We start from the raw sequence: 23,670 nt of genomic DNA on the forward strand, positions 1-23,670 counted from the left end.
TAGACGAACAGCACGGTAACAGGCCCTTTCGGCCCTCAACCCTGTGCTGCATAATTAAACCCAATTGACCTACACCCCCGTACATTTTGAACAGTGGGAGGAAACCGCAGCCCCCTGGGAAAGCCCACACAGGGAGAACGTACAAACTCCGTACAGACAGCGCGGGATTCGAACCCCAGTCCTGATCGCTGACGCTGTAACAGCGTTTGCTTTAACTGCAGTTTCATTACCACTGGCGTGACAGTGCAGGCCATATCCCAACTCTGGCTCTGCAGCCTTCTGTGTCATAAACCGCTCCCTTGATGGAGTTAAAGAGGAAGTTGGAGGCGCTGGGTCAAGTGCAGTACACAAGAGGGCTGGAGAAGCTGGGCGGTACAGTTAGCGTAGCAGCTTGTGCCACACTGTTACAGCCAGCGACCCGTGTTCGAATCCAGCACTATCTACAAGGAGTTTGTACCTTCTCCCCATGTCTGCAAGGGTTTCCTCTGGATGCTCCGGTATCCTCCCACCCTTCAAAACCTGGGTGTAATTGGGTGACATGGGCTTGTGGGACAGAAAGGCCTGTTTCTGTGCTGTATTTCTAAAGTAAATTTTTTAAATCAGAAAGTCACACAACATCCAGTTTCTCCAGCCCTTTTGGGTGCTGCACTCTCCCTTGGCATTGCCCTTCCAAAAGGCGACATTCCTCTGACAGAGTGGGAACTGCCTCAGACCTGGTTCTCAGGCAGCTTGCAATGTGGGCACAGCGGGAGGGCCCTCACCCATCAGTGCCACGTGGTCGATGGTGTGGCTGGTTGACCTGACCACCCTGTGGTCCAGCTGCCTCTGCGCCAGCTCTCGTGCCTTACTGCCCAATAGAGCACAGCCAGGGAAGCAGAACCCCAAACAATGCAGGTGGTGGAAATCTGGAACAAAAACAGGAAGTCATGAGATGTCAGGCAGCATTGAGGGAGGAGAGAGGGACAGATGATGAACATTTTGCTCCTGTGGCCCTTCATCAGAATATGGTAATCTCAGCCTCGGTGAGATCCAAGGGAACCACATCTTCCCCTGCCTCCCTTGACCACTCCAAGCTCCCCTCCACTGCAGCCATGGCACAGTCTGCAGCAGGCACAGCCACTCCCTCTCCTCCAACGCGGCCTGCGCTGCCTTCTCTTGGGCCGCAGACTTGCCCGTACATGTGTGCACGCATCAGTTTGCACCTGTACGTGTGTGCGAACACGTGCGCAAGTGTCGGTCGGAACAGGCACCATGTCGGTGAAGAGATGGCGTGTTTGCAGCTCGACCCATGACCTCTGATTCACTCCGCTCCTCACCCCACCATCCATCAATCTTAACCTTGGCCAGTGTCCCTGGAGCAGTGGATCCTGAAGATTGTAGCTCTTTGCAGAAAGAAGTTTGTCCTCACATCAGCCTCCTCCTGAGACTACACTTGCTGTTCTAAACTCTGCGAGTGGACTAAACACTCTCTTGTAACTCCTACAGAATCACTCTTTGCTCCAGTGGGTAAATTAATTTTTTTAAAATGTCTAAACTTTATTCACAATAACATTAAATCCCCTGGTATCCAGCACCTACGGGGATTGGTAGATACCGGGTAAGTGTATTTTCCGGTTGCTTGAGACTTACCCTTAACTAACTAAATCCTAAATCCACTGCCTTGTGATTGCTGAATTCTGCTCGTCCGACGTCCAATATACGGATACTGTAACAAATCTTTAATCTGCTTGATACAGAAAAATGTATCAATTCTGGATTTAGTGTTGAGTAGTGAACCAGATTTGATCAGAGGACTCAAGTAAAGGAGCCATCTGGAGGTAGTGACCATAAATTGATTTTGAGAGGGAGAAGGGAAAGTCAGAAATATCAATATCACAGTTGAACAAAGGGGACGATGGAGCCATGAGGGAGGAGCTGGTCCAAGGTGACTGGAATGAGACCCGAGCACGGGTGACGGATCAACGATGGCAGGTATTTCTGGGAACAGTACAGAAGTTCAGGTTTAAGAAGAAGGATTCTAAGGGGTATAAGAGGCGACCTGTTGCTGACAAGGGAAGGACATTGTAAAACTAAAAGAGATGACGTTAACATAGCCAAGATGAGCAAGAATCCAGAGGATTGGGAAACTTTTAAAGAGCCACAGAAGATCACTAAAAAGGCGATACTGGGAGAAGATGTGGTACGAAGGGAAGCCAGCCAAGAGTATAAAAGAGGATAATAAAAGCTTCTTTAGGGATGTGAAGAGGAAAAAATTAGTTAAGATCAAATTTGGGCCCTTGAAGACAGAAACAGGTGAAATTATTATGGGGAACAAGGAAATGGCAGAGGAGTTGAACAGGTACTTTGGATCTGTCTTCACTAGGAAGACACAAACAATCTCCCAGATGTGATAGTGGACAGAGGACCGAGGGTAACGGAGGAACTGAAGGGAATTCACATGAGGCAGAAAATGGTGTTGGGTAGACTGATGGGACGGAAAACTGATAAATCCACAGGGCCTGATGGACTGTATCCCAGGGTACTTAAGGAGGTGGTTCTAGAAATCATGGACACATTGATAATCATTTTCCAATGTTCTCTAGATTCAGGACCAATTCCTGCGGATGGAGGGTAGCTAATGTTGGCCCACGTTTTAAGAAAGGAGGGAGAGAGAAAACAGGGAATTATTGACCAGTTGGCTTGACATCAGTGGTGGGGAAGATGAAATAGTGGCCCATTTGGATAGCAGTCACAGGTTCGGTCCGAGTCAGCGTGGATTTACAAAGGGGGAATCCTGCTTAATTAATCCTCTGGAATTTTTTTGAGAATTAATTAAGAAGCTGGGCAAGAGAGAGACTTTCAGAAAGCCTTTGATAAGGTCCAACACAGGAGATTAATGGGTGAAATTAGAGCACATGGTACTGGGGGTTGGGTATTGACATGGATAGAAAGTTGGTTGGCAGACAGGAAACAAAGAGTAGGGATTAATGGGTCCTGTTCAGAATGGCAGGCAGTGACTAGTGAGGAACCGCAAGGCTCTGTGCTGAGACCGCACCTATTTACTGTGTACATTAATGATTTAAATGAAGGGATTGAAAGTAACATCAGCAAATTTGCAAATGACACAAAGCTGGGTGGCTTTGTGAAATGTGAGGAGGATGTTAGGAGAATGCAGGGTGACTTCGACAGGTTGGGTGAGTGGGCAGATGCAGTTTAATCTGGATCAATGTGAGGTTGTCCACTTGGGGGGGGGGGCGGGGGCAAGAACAGGAAGACTGCTTATCTGAATGGTGTCAAGTTAGGAAAAGGGGAATTACAACAAGGACTCAGTGAAAGGAAGCCTGCAGATACAGCAGGCAGTGAAGAAAGCTAATGGCACATTGGCCTTCACAACACGGGGAGTTGGGAAGAGGAGCAGAGAGGTCCTTCTGCAGGTGTACAGGGCCCTGGTGAGACCACACCTGGAGCATTGGGTTTGGTTTTGGTCTCCAAGTTTGAGGAAGGAGATTCTTGCTATTGAAGGGCTGCAGTATTGGTTCATGAGTTTAATTCCTGGGTTGGTGGGACTGTCATATGTTGAAAGATTTGAGTGTCTGGGCTTGTATACACTGGAATTTAGAAGGGATAAGAGGGGATCTGATTGAAACTGTTGTGAACCCAGAGGACCCCAAAACCCAGCAGCAATAGAAATTCACCAAGACAAATGGTTACTTCAACAAAAGTTGCTTTTAAGTATCTTTAAACATGAAAACAAGATTGCTCTTTAACTTATTATTATTAACAACTTAACCTAACTCCCTTCTAATTCTAAGCACACGTGTAGGTAATGTGTGTGTAAGTCCAGAAAAGTTCTTTAATTCACAATCCAATCTCACTTCTCACTCCTCCAAGTTCACCGGTATCAGGCAATTCTTATACTGTGCACAGAATTTAACATGTATAAAGTTCACCAGGGTTTGTTGCTTGAAAGGTAAATAGTTACCACTCAGGAAAGTTCTTGTAGGTATCCAGAGAGAGATTTGTTGTTTGCTGGGCACAAACTGATCCCTTCTAATCAGTGTCTTGCTGAAGAAACTTGCCCCATCAGGGTTTTCCAGATGATAACCTCTTTCTTTCAGGTCGCCACAGAATTCCTGTTTGTTTCCCTTATTTCAACCCAGTCTTCTCCTCTTGTATGGACCACAAGGGCTTTGAACAGGCTGAACTAAGAACTCACAACCCGTCTTCAAAATGGGGTTTTCCACAAGCTTGCCAGCTTGTCCTGTTCCAGTCCCAGCTACTGCTGATCTGTGAAAAACCACATGACCCTCTTAGAACAGCAAATTGCACTCAGACTGTGGCTCCGGACCTAATCTTCTGAGTTCGTTCATCTGTTGCTTTCCAAAACAATAATCCATTACTCCACAACATGTCCAATTAACACCTACTTGTGAAGTCCGTATAGGGATTCTTCAAAGTTTTTGCAAAAGCACCTGGAGCCTGGATTGTCCGGCTTGAGCAGAGCTCTGGCATTTTAAATAAGATCTGTTTTGAAGTGTTTGTACGTGACCTACACTAAAAAAACCTGCCACAATTTATCTCCTTTTAAAACATATCTATATACAATATAAAATATAACTCGAGCTGTCACAAAATATATAAGATTATTCAGGGAATGAACACGCTAGAGGCAGGAAACATGTTCGCAATGTTTGGGGGAGTCCAGAACCAGAGGCCACAGTTTAAGAATAAGGGAAGGCCATTTAGAACGGAGTTGAGGAAGAACTTTTCACACAGAGTTGTGGATCTGTAGAATGCTCTGCCTCAGAAGGCAGTGGAGGCCAATTCTCTGGATGCTTTCAAGAAAGAAATAGATCTCTTAAAGATAGCGGAGTCAAGGAATATGGGGAGAAGGCAGGAATGGGGTACTGATTATGGATGATCAGCCATGATCACTGTGAATGACAGGGCTGGCTTGAAGGGTCAAATGGCCAACTTCTGAGCCTATTGTCTATATTTTGGCATATAAGATAACCCGCCAATTTTCTGCTTGACGCCTCAGAACACCTGCAGGGAATGTGCTGGAGACTGGTGTCCGGACCTCCCAGCAACAACCCAAACTTGTTACAACACCCCAATCGCCAAGTAACAATTCTGTAAATTAAGCAAGCGATTTCAATAAACCTTTGCTTCTGGCCGGGAAGATGCCAGATGGAGCTGGGTCTATGTTTTCAGCCTCGGCTGCAGCCTGAGTCAGTGACGGTGACTCCATTCTCAACATTGGGTGCGGTGCCGTCTGCATTGAAGAAGTCGGCTCTCTGCCGAAGTGTGCTTGGTCCAGGAACCACAACTATGTGTCAGCTTGGGGGGCCACCGGTTCCTGGACAGGAGCGGGGACCTTGGGGCTCTACAATTGTAAAATGTCGGGGTGGGTTATGACGGCAGTGGGAAGGAGTCAGGACCAGTCCGCACGCGTGTGCGTGTCAGTGTGTGTGTGTGTCTGTCTGTCTGTGTCTGTGTCTCTGAGTGTCTGTGTGTGTGTAGGTGTGTGTGTGTGTGTTTGTGTCTCTGAGTGTCTGTGTGTGTGCGTGTCAGTGTGTGTGCATATCGGTCTGTGTGATATATGCATATGAACCCACAGAGCACGGTTATTTCATTTGCAGTGTTGCATTTCTCACCCCAGACGGTTATTCATTGAACCTGACTCAGCACAGAAATGGTCCCTTCAGCCCTTCTAGTCTGTACCAAAATATTTTTTTGTCCAATCCCACTGACCTCCACCCAGTTCATAGCCTCCATACCCCTCCCATCCATGTACCTGTCCAAATTCTTCTTAAATGTTAAATTTGAGCCCCCATTCACCATTTCAGCTGGCAGCTCATTCCACACACCCACCACTCTCTGTGTGAAGAAGTTTCCCCTCATGTTCCCTCTAAACTTTTCCTCTTTCACCCTTAACCCATGTCCTCTGGTTTGTACCTCACCCACCCTCAGTGTAAAAACCTGTCTACATTTACTCTGTCTGTCCCCCTCATAATTTTAAATACCTCGATCAAATCTCCCCTCATTCTTCTACACTCCAGGAAATAAAGTCCTAACCTGTTTAACTTTTCCCTGTGATTCAGTTCCTGAAGTTTGAGCAACACCCTGGTAAATCTTCTCTGCCCTCTTTCTATCTTATTGATATCTTTCCTGTACTTTGGTGACCAAAACTGCACACAATGCTCCAAATTTGGCCTCACCACTGTCTTACCACACTCCTCAGTGCCCGACCATTTACTGTGTACGACCTTTCCTGGTTTGTCCTTCCAAAATGCAAAACCTCCCACTTGTCTGCATTAAATTCCATCTGCCATTTTTCAGCCCATTTTTCCAACTGAGCCAAGGAAGTGCACACTCCTTAAGTTGAGGGGACTGAATCTATACACAGTGGCCAAAATTCAAGATTCCTTTATTATCATGCAATAAAGCAGGACTAATATTACACAAAACTTCCTTTAGTCAGCCTTAAGGCAAACAAAGATTCGCCATCATCAGAAATTGCCCAGTGCCCCTCACAGTCAGAGAAAGAGAAACAAAAGTGTCCATGGATTCAGCTCCAGTGCTTCTGCAGCCTCCACATCCACACAGAGTCTAGCTCAAACCATCGGCGACCCAAGCTCCAGATCCGAACCTCTGACACGATCAGGGAGCCTTCAGCGCTCTGGGCACCCTCTCACATCCTGGTTCCAATACCTGATACCCCTTGAGCCAGTCTCCAGCAGTCCGCATCCTGGTATGAGCCCTTTGACCGCAGTCGCCGCAGCCTGTGTGGGTTCTGCTTCTCGAGTCATCTGCAGCCTGTGTGTTCTTCACCTGCCGAACCCCTCACATGTTTACCTCTCTGGTCACCATCCTGTGGGTCGTCTCCTCTGCTTCTCCTTCTCAAACCGAGAGAGGGGTGTTGTGGGGTGGCCTCTTTGTTTCCTGGTGCCCTGCGCCAGTCCTCTGCTTCCACGGAGTCTACAACCCCTCGAGGCTGCTGCCAAACACAGGTGCCGCCATCTTGCCCAGACCCCACGGTTGCAGGATTAAAGCCTGTTCGGGGCCTTCGGTAGTTGGACTGGGCGGCAGAACCCTGCAGAGAAGGGCTGTGTCTCCTCTCCTCACTCCCAGCTCTCTGCAACCCATACCACGGTTTCCTCAAAGCCAGTCCAACCTCAAAAAGACCTTGCTGACACTAACCCTGAACAGTAAACATGCACGTCCCTTTCACCTTCCGAACCTCGCTTCGTGTTTCAGTCGGGTGTGTACAAATCTGCTGATTCCTCTTCCTCTTGTTTTGTCCTTCAGCCAATCTTGACTGCAAGCTCATGTCATCCCGAACCCGCTGAGCCCTCATGTTTATGTACCAACCTTATCAAGGGCCTTTGAAAACCTGCACCAACTCTGGGAGCCTCATTCATTTCCAAATAGCCTGACGGTCACTCTTAATGACCCTGTTGACACCAGTCTGATCACAGACTGACCCTGTAGTCTCTGGTCTCGACACAGACTGACCCTGGTGACATCTGTCTGGACACAAACAGACTCTGGAGACTGCTGTCTAGACCTGCAGACTGACCCAGCAGACACTGCTCTGGGCTTGCATTGGAACCAGCTGATCATTCCCCTGTGACTATAAATGTAGTAATGTAGTGTCTCGCAGCTCTTACTGGGAGAGTTGGGCATTGAGCTCTGTTCATCACCTGCCAGCAGAGCAGGGCTTTACTGTGAGTAACCACCCATTTTCAGTGGCCTTCTGTTCACTATATGCATCACTGAGCTGTCGCTCCCCCTCTGATGTCCTAGCCCAGACCACCGGGACCTGGTGCCTCGGTGCTGTCCCCTGTGAGATGGACAGTGTCAGCCCTGGGCTGGTGACTAACGGCACGTCATCAACTGGCCCTTCCCTCTGCCACACCAGCTGCTGTGCCTGTGGTGGGCAAACAGATAAGTCTTTGGAAGTTTGAGTTCAAGTTAACTTCCACATGAATCAATATGCAACAATGGAGGTTGTTTTGTAAGTAGTGTAGTTAGATATCACATACGTAGTACTGAAAGTAAGACACAATAACACCAGGGCAGAGTTGCAGAGGGAGATCGGTTGGAGCCCAGACAACGACAGCTGTGAGGTTCATTCAGGAGCCTCAATGAACTCTGGTCCATGGGTGACCATGTGAAATTGGGAGATGAGTCTGTGACTGGGTGATTGGCAGGTGATGTTGTGATGTATCCAAGGGCTTTACCACACAGATCAGCCTATCGGAGGTCTCATGGCCCCTCCCTCTACTTGGTACTTGAGCCCTGGCCTTGACCTTCAGGATGCTGTGCCCCTGCAGTCTTTTTCCGTGACTGTGCGGACCGTGGCATAGCAGCGACTGCTCCTCTCCCCTCATACGCCCCTGTCCTACAGCTGGTTAGCTAACTAGATTAAGGATAGGGTAGATTAAGGATAGGGTGGGCTGCAGGGCGGTATGTGGGGACTGAACTTGATGGGGTTACTGAAACGCAGAGGCTGGAAGGACAGTCTCCATTCTGGGAAGAAACGTTGGGTGTCTCTGTGCTTTGTACCTCTCCCATTGTGCATCAGAAACCTTTGGTGCACACTTTCTCTGTCACCAAATTCCTGCCTGCAAGGTGACAACTGCACTGCACCTTTCCTCAAAGTTCAAATGTGTTGTTATCCATGACATCACATACAACCCTGAGGTTCTTTTCCCTGCGGGCCAGGCAGAATTTCTACTTACTGTCGTGCAAAAACCTGTACTCAACAGAAGATACAGATACAAAAGGGAGAAATGTTTATAGGATGGAAATGCAAACAAACTGGCTGAAATACAGAAAATAAATATTCAATAATCAGTAAAGTGCACCAGCACGAGTCCTTAAACAAATCCCTGATTGAGTTTGTCGTTGAGAAGTCAGATGGTGGAAGGATAGCAGCTGTTCCTGAACCTGCTGGTGTGAGTCTTGTGGCACCGACACCTCTTTCCTGATGGCAGCAGTGAGAACAGAGAATGTGCTGGGTGGGGTGAGTCTTTGATAATCGCTGCTGCTCTCCGATGTAGATGTTCTTTTTTTTAATTTTTCACACCATAAACCACATTGACCAAGATACACACATTTTCCTTTTCAAATATATATAGTGTCATTTTCTCCCCCCCCCTCTTCCCATCCCACCCTCCCTACCTCCCCTCCCATTCATTTAAAGTACAGAATCTAAGATACATTAAACCCGTCAAACAATGTTGTCACTCAATAAAAATAAACAAGAAATTCCACTGAGTCAATTCTTTTCATTTCCTTCTCCTTCTGTTATTTTAGGTGGTAGATGTCCCCGGTAGGTTTTCTCTATTGTGTTTCATGTATGGCTCCCATATTTGTTCAAATATTTCAATATTATTTCTTAAATTATATGTTATTTTTTCTAATGGAATACATTTCTTCATTTCTATATACCATTGTTATATTCTCAAGTTATCTTCTAATTTCCAGGCTGACATAATACATTTTTTTGCTACGGCTAGAGCTATCATAACAAATCTTTTTTGTGCATCCTCCAAATCAATTCCAAATTCTTTGTTTTTTATGTTACTTAGGAGGAAGATCTCTGGGTTTTTTGGTATATTGCTTTCTGTAATTTTATTTAATATCTGGTTTAGATCTTCCCAAAATCTTTCCACTTTCTCACATGTCCAGATTGCATGAATTGTTGTTCCCATTTCTTTTTTACAATGAAAACGTCTGTCAGATACTGTTGGGTCCCATTTATTTAACTTTTGAGGTGTAATGTATAGCCTGTGTATCCAGTTATATTGTATCATACGTAACCTCGTGTTTATTGTATTTCTCATAGTTCCAGAGCATAACTTCTCCCATGCTTCCTTCTTTATCTTTATGTTTAAATCTTGTTCCCATTTTTGTTTAGTTTTACCATTTGTTTCCTCATTCTCCTTTTCTTGTAGTTTAATATACATGTTTGTTACAAATTTTTTGATTGTCATTGTGTCTGTAATCACATATTCAAAATTACTTCCCTCTGGTAACCTCAGACTGCTTCCCAATTTGTCCTTCAAGTAGGATCTCAGTTGGTAGTATGCCAGCACTGTATCTTGAGTTATATTATATTTATCCTTCATTTGTTCAAAGGATAATACAATTTTCTATTCTTTTGATCCCTTTTTTCTCCCATTCTCTAAAGGAAAGGTTATCTATTGTAAAAGGGATTAACTGATTTTGCGTCACTATTAGGTTTGGTAATTGGTAATTTCTTTTATTCCTTTCTACATGAATCTTCTTCCAAATATTGAGCAGATGATGTAATACTGGAGAACTCCTACGTTGTACCAATTTTTCATCCCATTTATATAATATATGTTCAGGTATCTTCTCCCCTATTTTATCTAGTTCTAATCTAGTCCAATCTGGCTTTTCCCTTGTTTGGTAAAAATCTGATAGGTATCTTAATTGTACGGCTCTATAATAATTTTTAAAGTTTGGCAGTTGTAAGTCTCCTTGTTTATACCATTCTGTTAATTTATCTAGTGCTATCCTCGGTTTCCCCCCTTTCCATAAAAATTTCCTTATTATTTTCTTTAACTCCTTGAAGAATTTCTCTGTCAAGTGTATTGGCAATGCCTGAAATAGGTATTGTATCCTTGGGAAAATGTTCATTTTAATACAGTTTATCCTTCCTATTAGTGTTAGTGGTAAATCTTTCCAATGCTCTAAGTCGTCCTGTAATTTTTTCATTAGTGGATAATCATTGATTTTATATAGATGGCCAAGGTTTTTATTTATTTGTACCGCATTATTCATTGGCATTGCTTCACTTTTATTTGCGTTAATCTTGTAACCCGACACTTCTACATATTCCTTCAATTTCTTATGTAATTTTTTTATTGATAATTCTGGTTCTGTTCAGTATACTACAACGTCATCTGCAAATAAACTGATTTTATATTCCTTGTCTTTTATTTTTATCCCTTTTATTTTATTTTCTGTTCTTATCAATTCTGCTAGTGGTTCTATAGCTAACGCGAACAATAAGGGTGATAGTGGGCATCCCTGCCTTGTTGATCTGCTGAAGTTAAATTGCTTTGATATATATCCATTTATTGTCACTTTCGCCAAAGGCCCCTTATACAATGCTTTAATCCAATTAATATACTTCTCTGGTAAACAGAATTTTTGTAATACTTTGAATAAATAATTCCATTCTACTCTGTCAAAGGCCTTCTCTGCGTCTGAAGCAACTGCTACTGTTGGTACTTTACTCCCTTCTACTGCATGAATTAAGTTAATAAATTTACAAATATTGTCTGTTGTTCGTCTTTTTTTAATAAATCCAGTTTGGTCTAGATTTACTATTTTAGGTACATAGTCGGCTAATCTGTTTGCTAATAGTTTATCTATTATCTTATAATCTGTGTTAAGTAAAGATATTGGTCTATATGACGCTGGTGCGAGTGGATCTTTCCCTGTCTTTGGTATTACTGTAATTATTGCTGTTTTGCATGAATCTGGTAAGCTTTGTGTTTTGTCAATCTGGTTGATTATTTCCAGGAGGGGAAGAATTAATAAATCTTTAAATGTTTTATAGAATTCTATTGGGGATCCATCCTCTCCTGGTGTTTTATTATTTGGTAATTTTTTTATTATCTCTTGTATTTCTACTATTTCAAATGGTTCTGTTAATTTATTTTGTTCCTCTATTTGTAATTTTGGTAGTTCAATTTTAGTTAAAAATTCATCTATTTTGTCTTCTTTCCCTTCGTTTTCAGTTTGGTATAATTGTTTGTAGAATTCTCTGAAGTTTTCATTAATCCCCGTTGGATTATATGTGATTTGTTTTTCTTTTTTCCTTGATGCCAATACCATTTTCTTAGCTTGTTCTGTCTTAAGCTGCCATGCTAGAATTTTGTGCGTTTTTTCTCCTAGCTCATAATATTTGTTTTGTCTTCATTATGTTCTTCTCCACCTTATATGTTTGTAGTGTTTCATATTTTATTTTTTTATCTGCCAATTCTCTTCTTTTAGTTGTGTCTTCCTTCATTGCTAATTCTTTTTCTATATTTACTATTTCCCTTTCCAACTGCTCTGTTTCCTGATTATAGTCCTTCTTCACCTTGGTTACATAACTTATTATTTGCCCTCTGATGAACGCTTTCATAGCGTCCCATAGTATAAACTTATCTTTCACTGATTCCGTATTTATTTCAAAGAACATTTTAATTTGTCTTTCAATGAATTCTCTAAAATCCTGCCTTTTAAGTAGCATGGAGTTTAATCTCCATCTATACATTCTTGGAGGGATGTCCTCTAACTTTATGGTCAATATCAGGGGTGAATGGTCCGATAATATTCTAGCTTTATATTCTGTTTTTCTTACACTGTCTTGCATACGAGCTGATAACAGGAATAGGTCTATTCTTGAGTATGTTTTATGTCTACCCGAATAATATGAATATTCCTTTTCCTTTCGGTGTTGTTTCCTCCATATATCCAAAAGTTGCATTTCTTCCATCTATTTAATTATAAATTTGGTTACTTTGTTCTTTCTGTTAACTTTTTTCCCCAGTTTTATCCATATTTGAATCCAATTTAAGGTTGAAATCCCCTCCTATTAATATGTTCCCTTGCGTGTCTGCTATCTTCAAAAAAATATCTTGCATAAATTTTTGATCTTCTTCGTTAGGTGAATATACATTGAGTAAATTCCAAAACTCCGAATATATCTGACATTTTATCATTACATATCTCCCTGCTGGATCTATTATTTCCTCTTCTATTTTATTTGGTACACTTTTACTGATTAATATAGCTACTCTCTAGCTTTTGAATTATACGATGCTGCTGTTACGTGTCCTACCCAATCTCTCTTTAATTTCTTGTGCTCCAATTCAGTTAAATGTGTTTCTTGCACGAATGCTATATCAATTTTTTATTTTTTCAGTAAATTTAGCAGTTTCTTCCTTTTGATTTGGTTATGTATTCCATTAATATTTAAAGTCATATAGTTCAACGTAGCCATTTCATACTTTGTTTATCTTCCCTTTCCGTTTCCTCATCATCACCTTTCCTTATCCATTTCTGCTTTCTTGTTTTGTACACTTTATAAGACAACATTTCTAAAACATCAAACATTTCCCTTATTCTCCTATCTAAAATTTCTTTAACCCCATTCTCCCCTCCCCCTCCTGAGTTACCCTTTATCCCTTGTCGGGCAACCACATCTCCCCTCTCCATTTTGATTTGCGAATTCACTCGCAAACGTCAACTGATTTTGCAGTGTCCGTAACTCCTCCCCACCCAGCCCCCCCCCCCCCCCGGAAAAGATTTCAATTTTCATATATAACAAAGGTCACTCTTTTAATTCCCTCCTTACTTCCTCTGTTCCCTTTCATTCCCTTATTAATTCTTATCTATACTCTATATATTTTCCTCTAAATACGGATACACTCATGTACACATATACCCATATACACACATACATATAGTTCATGGTCATTTTTACTCTCGTTACATGTCTTCATCTCTCTGCTTGCTTTGTAGTTGTTCTGCAAATTTTCGTGCTTTCTCTGGGTCCGAGAATAGTCTGTTTTGTTGCCCTGGAATAACTATTTTAAGTACCGCTGGGTACTTTAACATAAATTTATATGCTTTTTTCCATAGGATCGTTTTTGCTGTATTAAACTCCTTTCTCTTCTTCAGGAGTTCAAAACTTATGTCTGGATAGAAAAAAAATTTTTGACCTTAGTATTCCAGTGGCTTTTTGTCTTCTCTTATTTTCTTCATTGCTTTCTCCAATATATTTTCTCTTGTTGTATATCTTAGGAATTTTACTAAAATGGATCTTGGTTTTTGTTGTGATTGTGGTTTAGGGGCTCATGTTCTATGTGCCCTCTCTATTTCCATTTCTTCCTGTAATTCTGGTCTTCCCAGGACCCTGGGGATCCAATCTTTTATAAATTCTCTCATATTCTTGCCTTCTTCATCTTCCTTAAGGCCCACTATCTTTATATTATTTCTTCTATTATAGTTTTCCATTATATCTATCTTCTGAGCTAACAGCTCCTGTGCTTCTTTAGCTTTTTTATTAGATTCTTCCAATTTATTTTTTAAGTCTTTTACTTCCATATCTACAAATGTTTCTCGTTTTTCCATATTTTCCACTCTTTTTGCCAATTCTGATATGGCCACTTCCATTTTATTCATTCTTTCTTCTGCATTCTTAATTCTTCTTTTTATCTCATCAAATTCTTGTAATTGCCATTCTTTCACTGATTCCATATATTCTTTAAAAAAAGATACATCCATTGTCCTGCCTTTCTCTTCTTCTTCCACTTCTTTCTGTTCTTCTTCTTCTTCTTCCTCTGGATTGACCATCTGTTGTTTCCTTGTTTTCTTTTTACCCTCTTCTTTCTTGTTCTCGTTATTGTCTGTGTTCTGCACCTGCTGCTGTGCTGCAGGTGTCTCTCTCAGCTGTGGAGATCGACTCCGCAGCTGTTCCCCCATCCCGTCGGTGTGTTTTTTTTCATGCGCGGTTGCGCACTTTTACTCGGCTCAGCGAGCCATTTTTGTAGTCCCGAGCCCGGGACTTCCACTGACCTGAGGGAGCGGGCTTCTCTCTCCGTGGCGGGCGTCCTCGGACAGGTAAGGCCTTCACCTTCTTCTTCCGACGTTCTTTCTTCTTCTCTTCTTCCTGTTGCTTTCGACTTTTCTCTCTTCGCTGCCATTTTCTTCCCTCCTTTACTTTTACTTTGTTTTAATTTTTATTCTTGTACCTTTGTGTTTTGTGTATTTTTTTAAAACTTTTCCGAAGAGGGCTGGAGTTCCCTGACCGGCCACTACTCCATCACGTGACTCCTCCGATGTAGATGTTCTTGATGGTGGGGAAGGTTTTACCTGTGATGTTCTGGTCGTACCCACTACATTTTGGAGGGCTTTACACTCAGGGGTATTGACGCCCTGTAGCAAGCACAGCACAATAAAACCAGTTCACCCAGAACCTGGGATTTTCATGGTGCCAGAGTTATTAATACTCCAGCATACATTTGTTTATTTAAAAAAAAGATGCAATGATAACGTTCCAGTCAACCCATGAAGTTGGAAGGAAGTCTGGATCTGGGACCCTGGTGAGTGGTTGGGGAGTACCCAGGTCCAGGCTGAGGGGGTTGAGGAAATGTAGGGACGTAGATGACAGGGAAAGGTCAAACGGGGGATATTGTTCTGTGAACCAGCATGGACTGCAGTATCCTCCCGTGCAGAAGTGTCAAGCACTGGGTCTGTCTGCCTCTTTGCCCTTCAGCAACCTGAGCATCTCTGCTGCACTGATGCTTACCCTTTGGTCATGCTCTGTGGACCCGGTCTGTGTATTACACAGCACCAGATGTGGGGGGCTACTCTGGTTCACATTGCAATTTGGGTAGGGTTCTGGAGAGCGTTAACCCCAAGAGCAAGGTCCCATGGTCAGGCATAACCCTGATCTTGGATCGGTTCAGCAATGCCCTAGAGTGGGGAGAGCAGCATTTGATCGATCTTTCTGTTCCTCTGCAGACCGAGCAGGATGCGCTTCCTTCAGGGCCCCTCAGGATCGACGATGATGAGGAGGATGACCTGAACAAGACTTGGGGTGTTGAGAGATTCGATGATCTCCTCCACGATGCATCCAGTCGGACGGCGGATGAAGTCCGGCGAACCTTCAATGAGGCAGACTTTGAGTGTGAGTCTTAATGCTGTTACAGTGACCTGGTCACATCCAGTCCAGGGTGGAGACCCAAGCTTTCTGTTCTCAGCACACCCTGATCTCATCAAGGCTTGGTGGTATCTGCCCCTCTAGGTAACCCATACTGACATCTTATTATACCCTTCAAAAAGCGTCCTCAAAGCTCTGCTGCCTAAGAGCTAACTCAACCAGTGATCCTAAGGTCTGGACTCAGGAGATGAGGGTAACACTTGATTTATGTCCACTGAGAGTGAATCTGAAGATCATGTATCTTCTGCCTGATGGAAGAAACACAGAACGTAGGAGCAGCAGAAGACCATTTGGCCCATCGAGACTGCCCCACCATTCAGTTGTAAGCTGATCCATTCTCGCACTCAGCCCCACTGCCCGGCCTTCTCCCGTAAACTTTGATGCCCTGGCTAATCAAGAACCGATCAATTTCTGCCTTAAATACACCCAATGACCCGGACTCCACAACCACCTGTGGCAACAAATTTTCCACCCTCTAGCTAAAGAAATTCCTCAGCAATATCGCAGGTGATAGAGAAGGGAAATGCTCTGGAAGAAGATGAAGGGCAATTGGCAGGAAAAGTAAATAATGTTGTTCTTAAAGATGAGGGAAAACAGGGATTAAAAATTGGGAAATCCCTGAAATTCATATATTTTAATGCCAGGAGTATTGTAAAAAAGGTGGATGAGCTGAAGGTGTGGATTGATACTTGGAAGTATGATGTGGTAGCGATTAGTGAGACATGGTTGCAGGAGGGATGTGATTGGCAACTGAATATCCCTGGGTTTCGTTGTTTTAGGTGTGATAGAGTCGGAGGGGCAAGAGGAGGTGGGGTTGCATTGCTTGTCAGGGAAAATATTACAGCGGTGCCTAGGAAAGATAGATTAGAGGGCGCATCCACGGAGGCTATTTGGGTGGAACTGAGGAGTAGGAAAGGAGAGGTTACACTTGTAGGGGTGTATTATAGACCACCCGGAGGGGACCGAGACATAGAGGAGCAAATCTGTAGGGAGATAGTAGATATTTGTGATAAGCACAGGGTTGTAATTATGGGAGATTTTCATTTTCCACATATAGATTGGGAAACACATTCTGTGAAAGGACTGGATGGGTTAGAGTTTGTGAAATGTGTGCAAGATAGTTTTTTACAACAATATGTAGAGGTGCCGACCAGAGAAGGAGCAGTGTTAGATCTACTGTTGGCAAATGGGATGGGTCAAGTGACGGAGGTTAGTGTTGGCGAGCACTTCGGGTTCAGTGATCATAATGCCATCAGCTTCAATGTCATTATGGAAAGAGAGAAATCAGGGCCAAGGATTGAGGTTTTTGATTGGGGAAAAGCTAGATTTGAGGAGATGCGAAAGGACTTGCAGGGTGTGCATTGGGACAATTTGTTTTATGGGCAGGATGTAGTAGAGAGATGGAAGTCTTTTAAAGATCAGATTTTGAGAGTGCAAAAGCTTAATGTTCCTGATAGATTAAAAGGAGGGGCAAAAGGTTTGAGAGAGCCGTGGTTTTCAAGGAATATTGGAAACTTGGTTTGAAAAAAAAGGGAGGCGTACATTAGATATAAGAAGCATGGAGTTAAGGAGATGTTTGAAAGATACATTGAATGTAAGAGGAATCTTAAGAGAGGAATTAGGAAAGCTAAAAGAAGGTACGAGAAAACTATGGCAAGCAGGGTGAAAACTAATTCAAAAGAGTTCTACAAATATGTTAATGGTAAGAGGAAAGCTAGAGACAAAATTGGTCCCTTAGAAAATCAGAGCGGAAAACTGTGTGTGGAGCCTAGAGAAATGGGGGAGATATTGAACAGTTTCTTTTCTTCGGTATTCACTAAGGAGAAGGATATTGGGAGATGTAGGATGAAAAAAGCAAATTGGGTAAATATGGGGAATATAGAGATTACAAAAGGTGTAGTTTTAAGGCTTTTGAAGAATATAAAGGTGGATAAGTCTCCGGGACCAGACGGGATCTTCCCCAGGACATTGAGAGAAGTGAAGGAGGAAATAGCAGAGGTTCTGGCGGTAATTTTTCAAATGTCATTAGATATGGGGATAGTGCCGGAGGATTGGCGCATTGCGCATGTGGTTCCGTTATTTAAAAAGGGTTCAAGGAGGAAGCCTGGCAACTATCGGCCTGTAAGTTTGACGTCTGTGGTAGGTAAATTAATGGAGAAAATTCTTAGAGATAGTACTTATAAACATCTGGATAGACAGGGTCTGATCAGGAGCACTCAACATGGATTTGTGGGAGGAAGGTCATGTTTGACCAATCTGATTGAATTTTTTGAAGAGGTGACTAGGAATGTGGATGAGGGTAGCGCAGTGGATGTTGTCTATATGGACTTCAGTAAGGCCTTCGATAAGGTACCACATGGAAGGTTAGTTAGGAAGGTGCAGTCTTGAGGTATAAATTTTAAGATAGTCAAATGGATTGAACATTGGCTGAAAGGGAGAGGCCAAAGAGTGGTAATGGATAATTGTCTGTCAGGTTGGAGGCCGGTGACCAGTGGTGTGCCTCAAGGATCTGTATTGGACCCATTGTTGTTCGTTATATACATTAATGATCTAGATGATGGGGTGGTGAATTGGATTAGTAAATATGCAGACGATACTAAGATAGGTGGAATAGTGGATAATGAAGAAGGTTTTCAAGGATTGCAGAGGGATTTGGGCTGCTTAGAAAAGTGGGCTGAAAAATGGCAGATGGAATTTAATGCTGATAAGTGTGAGGTGCTTCATTTTGGTAAGAAGAATCAGAACAGGACATACGTGGTAAATGGGAGAGCATTGAGGAATACAGAAGAGCAGAAAGATTTAGGAGTAACGGTACATCGTTCCCTGAAGGTAGAAACTCACGTGAATAGGGTGGTGAAGAAGGCTTTTAGTATGCTGGCCTTTATCAATCATTGCATGGAATATAGGAGTTGGGAGGTGATGTTGAGATTGTATAAGACGTTGGTGCGGCCTAATTTGGAGTTCTGTATGCAGTTCTGGTCGCCTAAATATAGGAAGGATATAAACAGAGTGGAGAGAGTGCAGAGAAGGTTTACCAGAATGTTGCCTGGGTTTAAGCATCTGGAGTATGGGGAGAGATTGGACAGATTGGGTCTTTATTCTTTGGAGCGTAAAAGGTTGAGAGGGGATTTGATAGAAGTATTTAAGATTATGAAAGGGATAGACAGAATGGATGTGGATAGACTATTTCCGTTAAGAGGAGGAAAGATTAAAACAAGAGGACATGAGTTAAGAATTAAAGGGCAGAGGTTTAGAGGTAACATGAGGGGGAACTTCTTTACTCAGAGAGTGGTAGCCGTGTGGAATGATCTTCCGGGAGAAATGGTGGCGGCGGAGTCAATTGTATTATTTAAGAAAAGGTTGGACAGGTATATGGATGAGAAGAAGATGGAGGGTTATGGGCATTGTGCAGGGAGGTGGGACTAGAAAGGGGTGTTTGGTTCGGTGCGGACTAGAAGGGCCTAATGGCCTGTTTCCGTGCTGTAATTGTTATGTTATGTTATCTTACGTTATATGTTATGTTATAAAGGAACAGAAGTAGGCCATTTAGCCCATCGAGTTTACTCTGCAACTCCACCCTGAGCTAAACTGTTCTCACATCTAGTTCCAAATTCCAACCTTTTTCCAATAGCCCTTGATCCCCTGACTAATTAGACACCTATCAATCTCCTCCTTAAGCTCCCCCAATGATCGGGCCTCGGCAGCTGTATGTGGCAACGAATTCCACAAATTCACGACCATCTGGCTAAAGAAATTTCTCCTCATCTCTGTTTTAAATGGGTCCCTTCTCATTCTGAGACCGTGTCCTCTTGATCTGGATTCACCAACCAAGGGAAATAATCACATCTGTTATGATTGATTCCACGTCTTCAGTACCCCATTCTTGCTTTCTAACCACACCCCTTAATCCCTTTAGCCAATAGGACCAAGATTAACTCCCTTCTAACTACATCTAACAAAATGGTCTCAGCAACCTTCTGTGGGATGGAGTTCTACAAGTTACCAACTCTGAGTGAATAAGTTCCTCCTCATCTCAGTCCTAAATGGATTCCCCCTTCTCCTCAGACCGTGGCCCTTTGTTCTGGACTTCCCAACATCCAGAACATGCTTCCTGCATCTCAAGTCAAGCCTATTCTCATCCAATTGCATCAGTACAACCCGAAAAAACAGTGTTTTCTGGTCCTTGATGCAAATCATATCAAATACACAACTGGACAACACACGTACAGACAAATGATACACACGCAGGATTTCATCCGTACAGACACATAATCTCTGTTTCTGCCTTGTCCACACCTGTCAGAATGTTATATCTCAATGAGATCCCCCACTCATTGCTCCAAATCACCCTGACTATGACCCTGGTCGATGTGGTCTTTCTTCATCCGTCAGTCCTGCCGTCCCAGGGATCAGTCTGGTGAACCTTCACTGTGTCCCTCAATAGCAGGAATGTCCCTCCTCAGATGAGGACACCAAAACTGTACACAACACTCAAGCTGTGGACTCACCAAGGCCCTGTACAACTGCAGTCAGACCTCCCAGCTTCTATATTCAAACCTCTCGCTATAAAGACCAACGTGACATTTGCTTCTTCCCCACCTGCTGTACCTGCAACTCACCTTTCACTGACTGATGCCTCATGACCCCCAGGTCTTCCCCACCTGATGTACTGTCACCCCCAGGTCTCGTTGAACCTCCCTTTTCTTCTGATTTGTCCCCATACAGATAATAATCTGCCTTCCTGTAACTGCCACTGAAGTGGACACCCTCACCTTTCTCTACATTACACTGCAACTGCTATACATTTGCCCCCTCTCCTCGTCTGTCCAAGGCACTGGTTGGAATCTTCCACACAACCCACACTGTCCCCCCAGTGTCATCTGCAAACAGATCAATACGCATTGTTAGTATCTGGCGACCCAGCACTAAACCCTGAGGTAGGCCACAATCTGAAAAGGATCCATATATTTCCACAGTCTGCCTGCCAACCAGTTTCCTGGCAGGGGAAGAGGGGAGAAGAGAGTGTGACCAGGAGGGGTTCGACTTTCAGTAGCTAGAGGTGTAAACAGGGTTGATGGAGGGGAGGTTGGTTTGTGCGATGGTCAGAGCTACATTCCCCATTGCAGTTTCTTCTGGTCTTGAGCAGAGCAGTTCCTGTACTAGGCTGTGATGCATCAGAACAGGATTTTGTTATGAACCATCCGTGACGATCAGCAATAGGCAATGAACCAGACAAGGTTTAATTTTAAAACATTAATTTTATTTCTTACTCTTAAACTATCCTTAACACTAAATCTATCCCCAACTATGTGCAGGCAAATGTGTGTGTGTGTGTGTGTGTGTGTGAGTGTGTTTGTCTGTGTGTGTGAGTGAGTGTGTGTGTCTGTGTGTGAGTGTGTTTGTCTGTGTGTGTGAGTGAGTGTGTGTGTCTGTGTGGTGAGTGTGTTTGTCTGTGTATGTGTGTGAGTGTGTGTGTCTGTGTGTGAGTGTGTTTGTCTGTGTGTGTGAGTGAGTGTGTGTGTCTGTGTCTGTGTGTGAGTGTGTCTCTGTGTGTGTGAGTGAGTGTGTGTGTCTGTGTGAGTGAGTGTGTGTGTGAGCGTGTGTGTGTGTGTGAGCGTGTGTGTGTGTGAGAGTGTGTGTGTGCGTGTGTGTGTGAGAGAGAGAGAGAGAGAAAGAGAGAGAGAGATACCCAAACCATTAATGACCAGGCCAAAATCTAGAAAGTTACTTCAAAGTTCAGTCTTTCCAATTCAGTGTTGAAGTGCAGGCCTTTGAAATTGATGCCCGGAATTAATGTTGAACTGATGGGAAGACTGGAGTTGTGGCTGCTACAGACTCACGGATTCTCTTTTTGTTGCCTACGAATAAATGTCCATCCACATGAGCTCCTGGTCCTTTTGATGGCAAGACTTGAACTGGGGAGCTTCCACAAATCTTCCAAGACCCTCTCCAAGTAACTTCACTGTTAGTCACAATCAAAATGAAGCTCTTTGCTCCCCAAAAAGACCCTCCTGTCACAGGTCCATCCACCGAAAAGGCCCAGTCATTCACAAAGCATGCTTTGATCTGAATTCCACAGAAATAGCTGGCCATAGGAGATGCTCCAGCCGTCAGCACAGTTTTCCCTTGCAAAATCACAGTGTCTTTGCAAATGTATCGAATTCTGGAAGTCTGACAAGCCTTCCCTCAGTTTTTCCCAATTTATCAAATTGCTCCTGTGACTTGTGCTGTGATGGTGCTAGTGTGAAATGTTAACTGTTAACTGTGTCCATTCAGTCCCTCCTGTCTATATTATCCTTTACAGAGAAAATCGCATTTTACTAAAATGGGAGCTCGTAATACCTCCCCTATCTACAACATTAAATAATATCTTATTACTAGAATAAGTATATAACATAATACAGACAAATGACTTTCTTTTAGAACCGTATACAACTAATAAGTTTTGTTTTGCTGGAAACATTGCAAACTGAACATCTGGAAAGGCAATCAGGAATTAAATTGCCTTTAATTTTAATGTCTTTGGCTTGGCTTCGCGGACGAAGATTTATGGAGGGGTATGTCCACGTCTGTAATGTAATGTAAGTTATCAATAAATTATATACTTGCAGAATTAAACTCCAGTTTAATAATCTTTGAGTTTTGTTTTTCATCTTACTTAAGAACATTAGAGGATTATGGTCAGTATTCACAAAAATTGGTCCCTGAGCTGTGCAGATATAAACATCAAAGTACTGCAAAGCCAGTACAAGGGACAATTGTTCTTTCTCTGTGGTAGAATAATTTGTTTGATGTCATTTAATTTCTTGGAAAAGTAACCCCCTGGATGGTCAACACCATCACAACCACTCTTTTGGAATAACACTGCTCCTACAGCCTCTTCACTAACATCCACGGCTACAGAAAATGGTTTGTCCAGAACAGGAGGTTTTAAAAACAGGGTTCTGGGAGAGGGAGGCATGACAGAGCTGGGAGAAGCATTACCTAGAACACTATATCACAGGACAGGCCCTTCGGCCCTCGATGTTGTGCCAACCCATATATTCCTTAAAAAAAACTAACCCCTCCCTAGCCCATAACCCTCTATTTTTCTTCCATCCATGTGTGCCTGTCTAGGAGTCTTTAAAATACTCCCAGTGTTTCAGCCTCCACCATCACACATAGAAATGCATTCCAGGCACTCACAACTCTGCTTAAAAAACCTTACCCCTGGTGTCTCCCCTAAACCTCCCTCCCTTCGCTTTGTACAGATGTCCTTTGGTATTTGCTACACCTGTATTAGGAAACAGGGGACCCTATCTATGCCTCTCAGAATCTTGTAGACCTCTATCAAGTCTCCTCTCATCCTCTCATCCTCGATTCCTCTGCACATCTGAGGAGGATATTCCCATCGAACAGCCCAGTCATCTTCATGTTCGCATTTGCTTCCAGTGACTAGTGGGATACCGCAGGGCTCCGTGCTGGGGCCACAGTTGTTTACAATATATTATCAACAACTTAATGTGGGAATAGAAAGCAATATCTCAAAATTTACAGATAACACAAAGTTGGGTAGCAGGGTTGGCTGTGTTGAGGACACTCGGAGGGTGCAGAGTGATTTGAACAAGTTAGGCGAGTGGGCCAAGACGCGGCAAATTCAATATAATGTGGATAAATGCGAGATTATCCACTTTGGAGGTAAGAACAGGAAAGAAGACTTTTATCTAAACGGTATCTGTTTAGGAAAAGGGAAGATGCAGAGAGACTTGGGTGTTGCTGTGCATCAGTCATTGAAAGTGGGGGTGCGGGTGCAGCAGGCGGTGAGGAAGGCAGATGCTATGTTGGCATTCATAGCAAGAGGATTTGAGTCCAGGAGTACAGAGATCCTGCTACAGCTGTACAGGGCCTTGGTGAGACCACACCTGGAGTACTGCATGCAGTTTTGGTCACCTTAT

At 43.2% G+C, this 23,670-nt stretch overlaps 1 protein-coding gene across 14 annotated transcripts in view; it reads left to right on the forward strand.

Annotated features, from left to right (window-relative positions):
• The window catches only part of LOC138755891 (anion exchange protein 2-like), a 356,627-nt gene that overhangs the window by 229,691 nt on the left and 103,266 nt on the right, over positions 1–23,670 (forward strand). For 9 of the 14 annotated variants that reach the window (XM_069922672.1, XM_069922674.1, XM_069922670.1 and 6 more), the window contains one exon: positions 15,538–15,703. In XM_069922672.1, coding sequence (XP_069778773.1) covers positions 15,538–15,703 — 166 coding nt within the window. Of the gene's footprint in view, positions 1–1,870; positions 1,972–15,537; positions 15,704–23,670 lie in introns of those variants that run through there. The other 5 variants (XR_011352609.1, XM_069922667.1, XM_069922678.1 and 2 more) reach the window with 1 other exon arrangement.

Source organism: Narcine bancroftii, chromosome 2 (genome assembly GCF_036971445.1).
Source record: "Narcine bancroftii isolate sNarBan1 chromosome 2, sNarBan1.hap1, whole genome shotgun sequence".
NCBI classification, from domain to species: Eukaryota; Metazoa; Chordata; class Chondrichthyes; order Torpediniformes; family Narcinidae; genus Narcine; species Narcine bancroftii.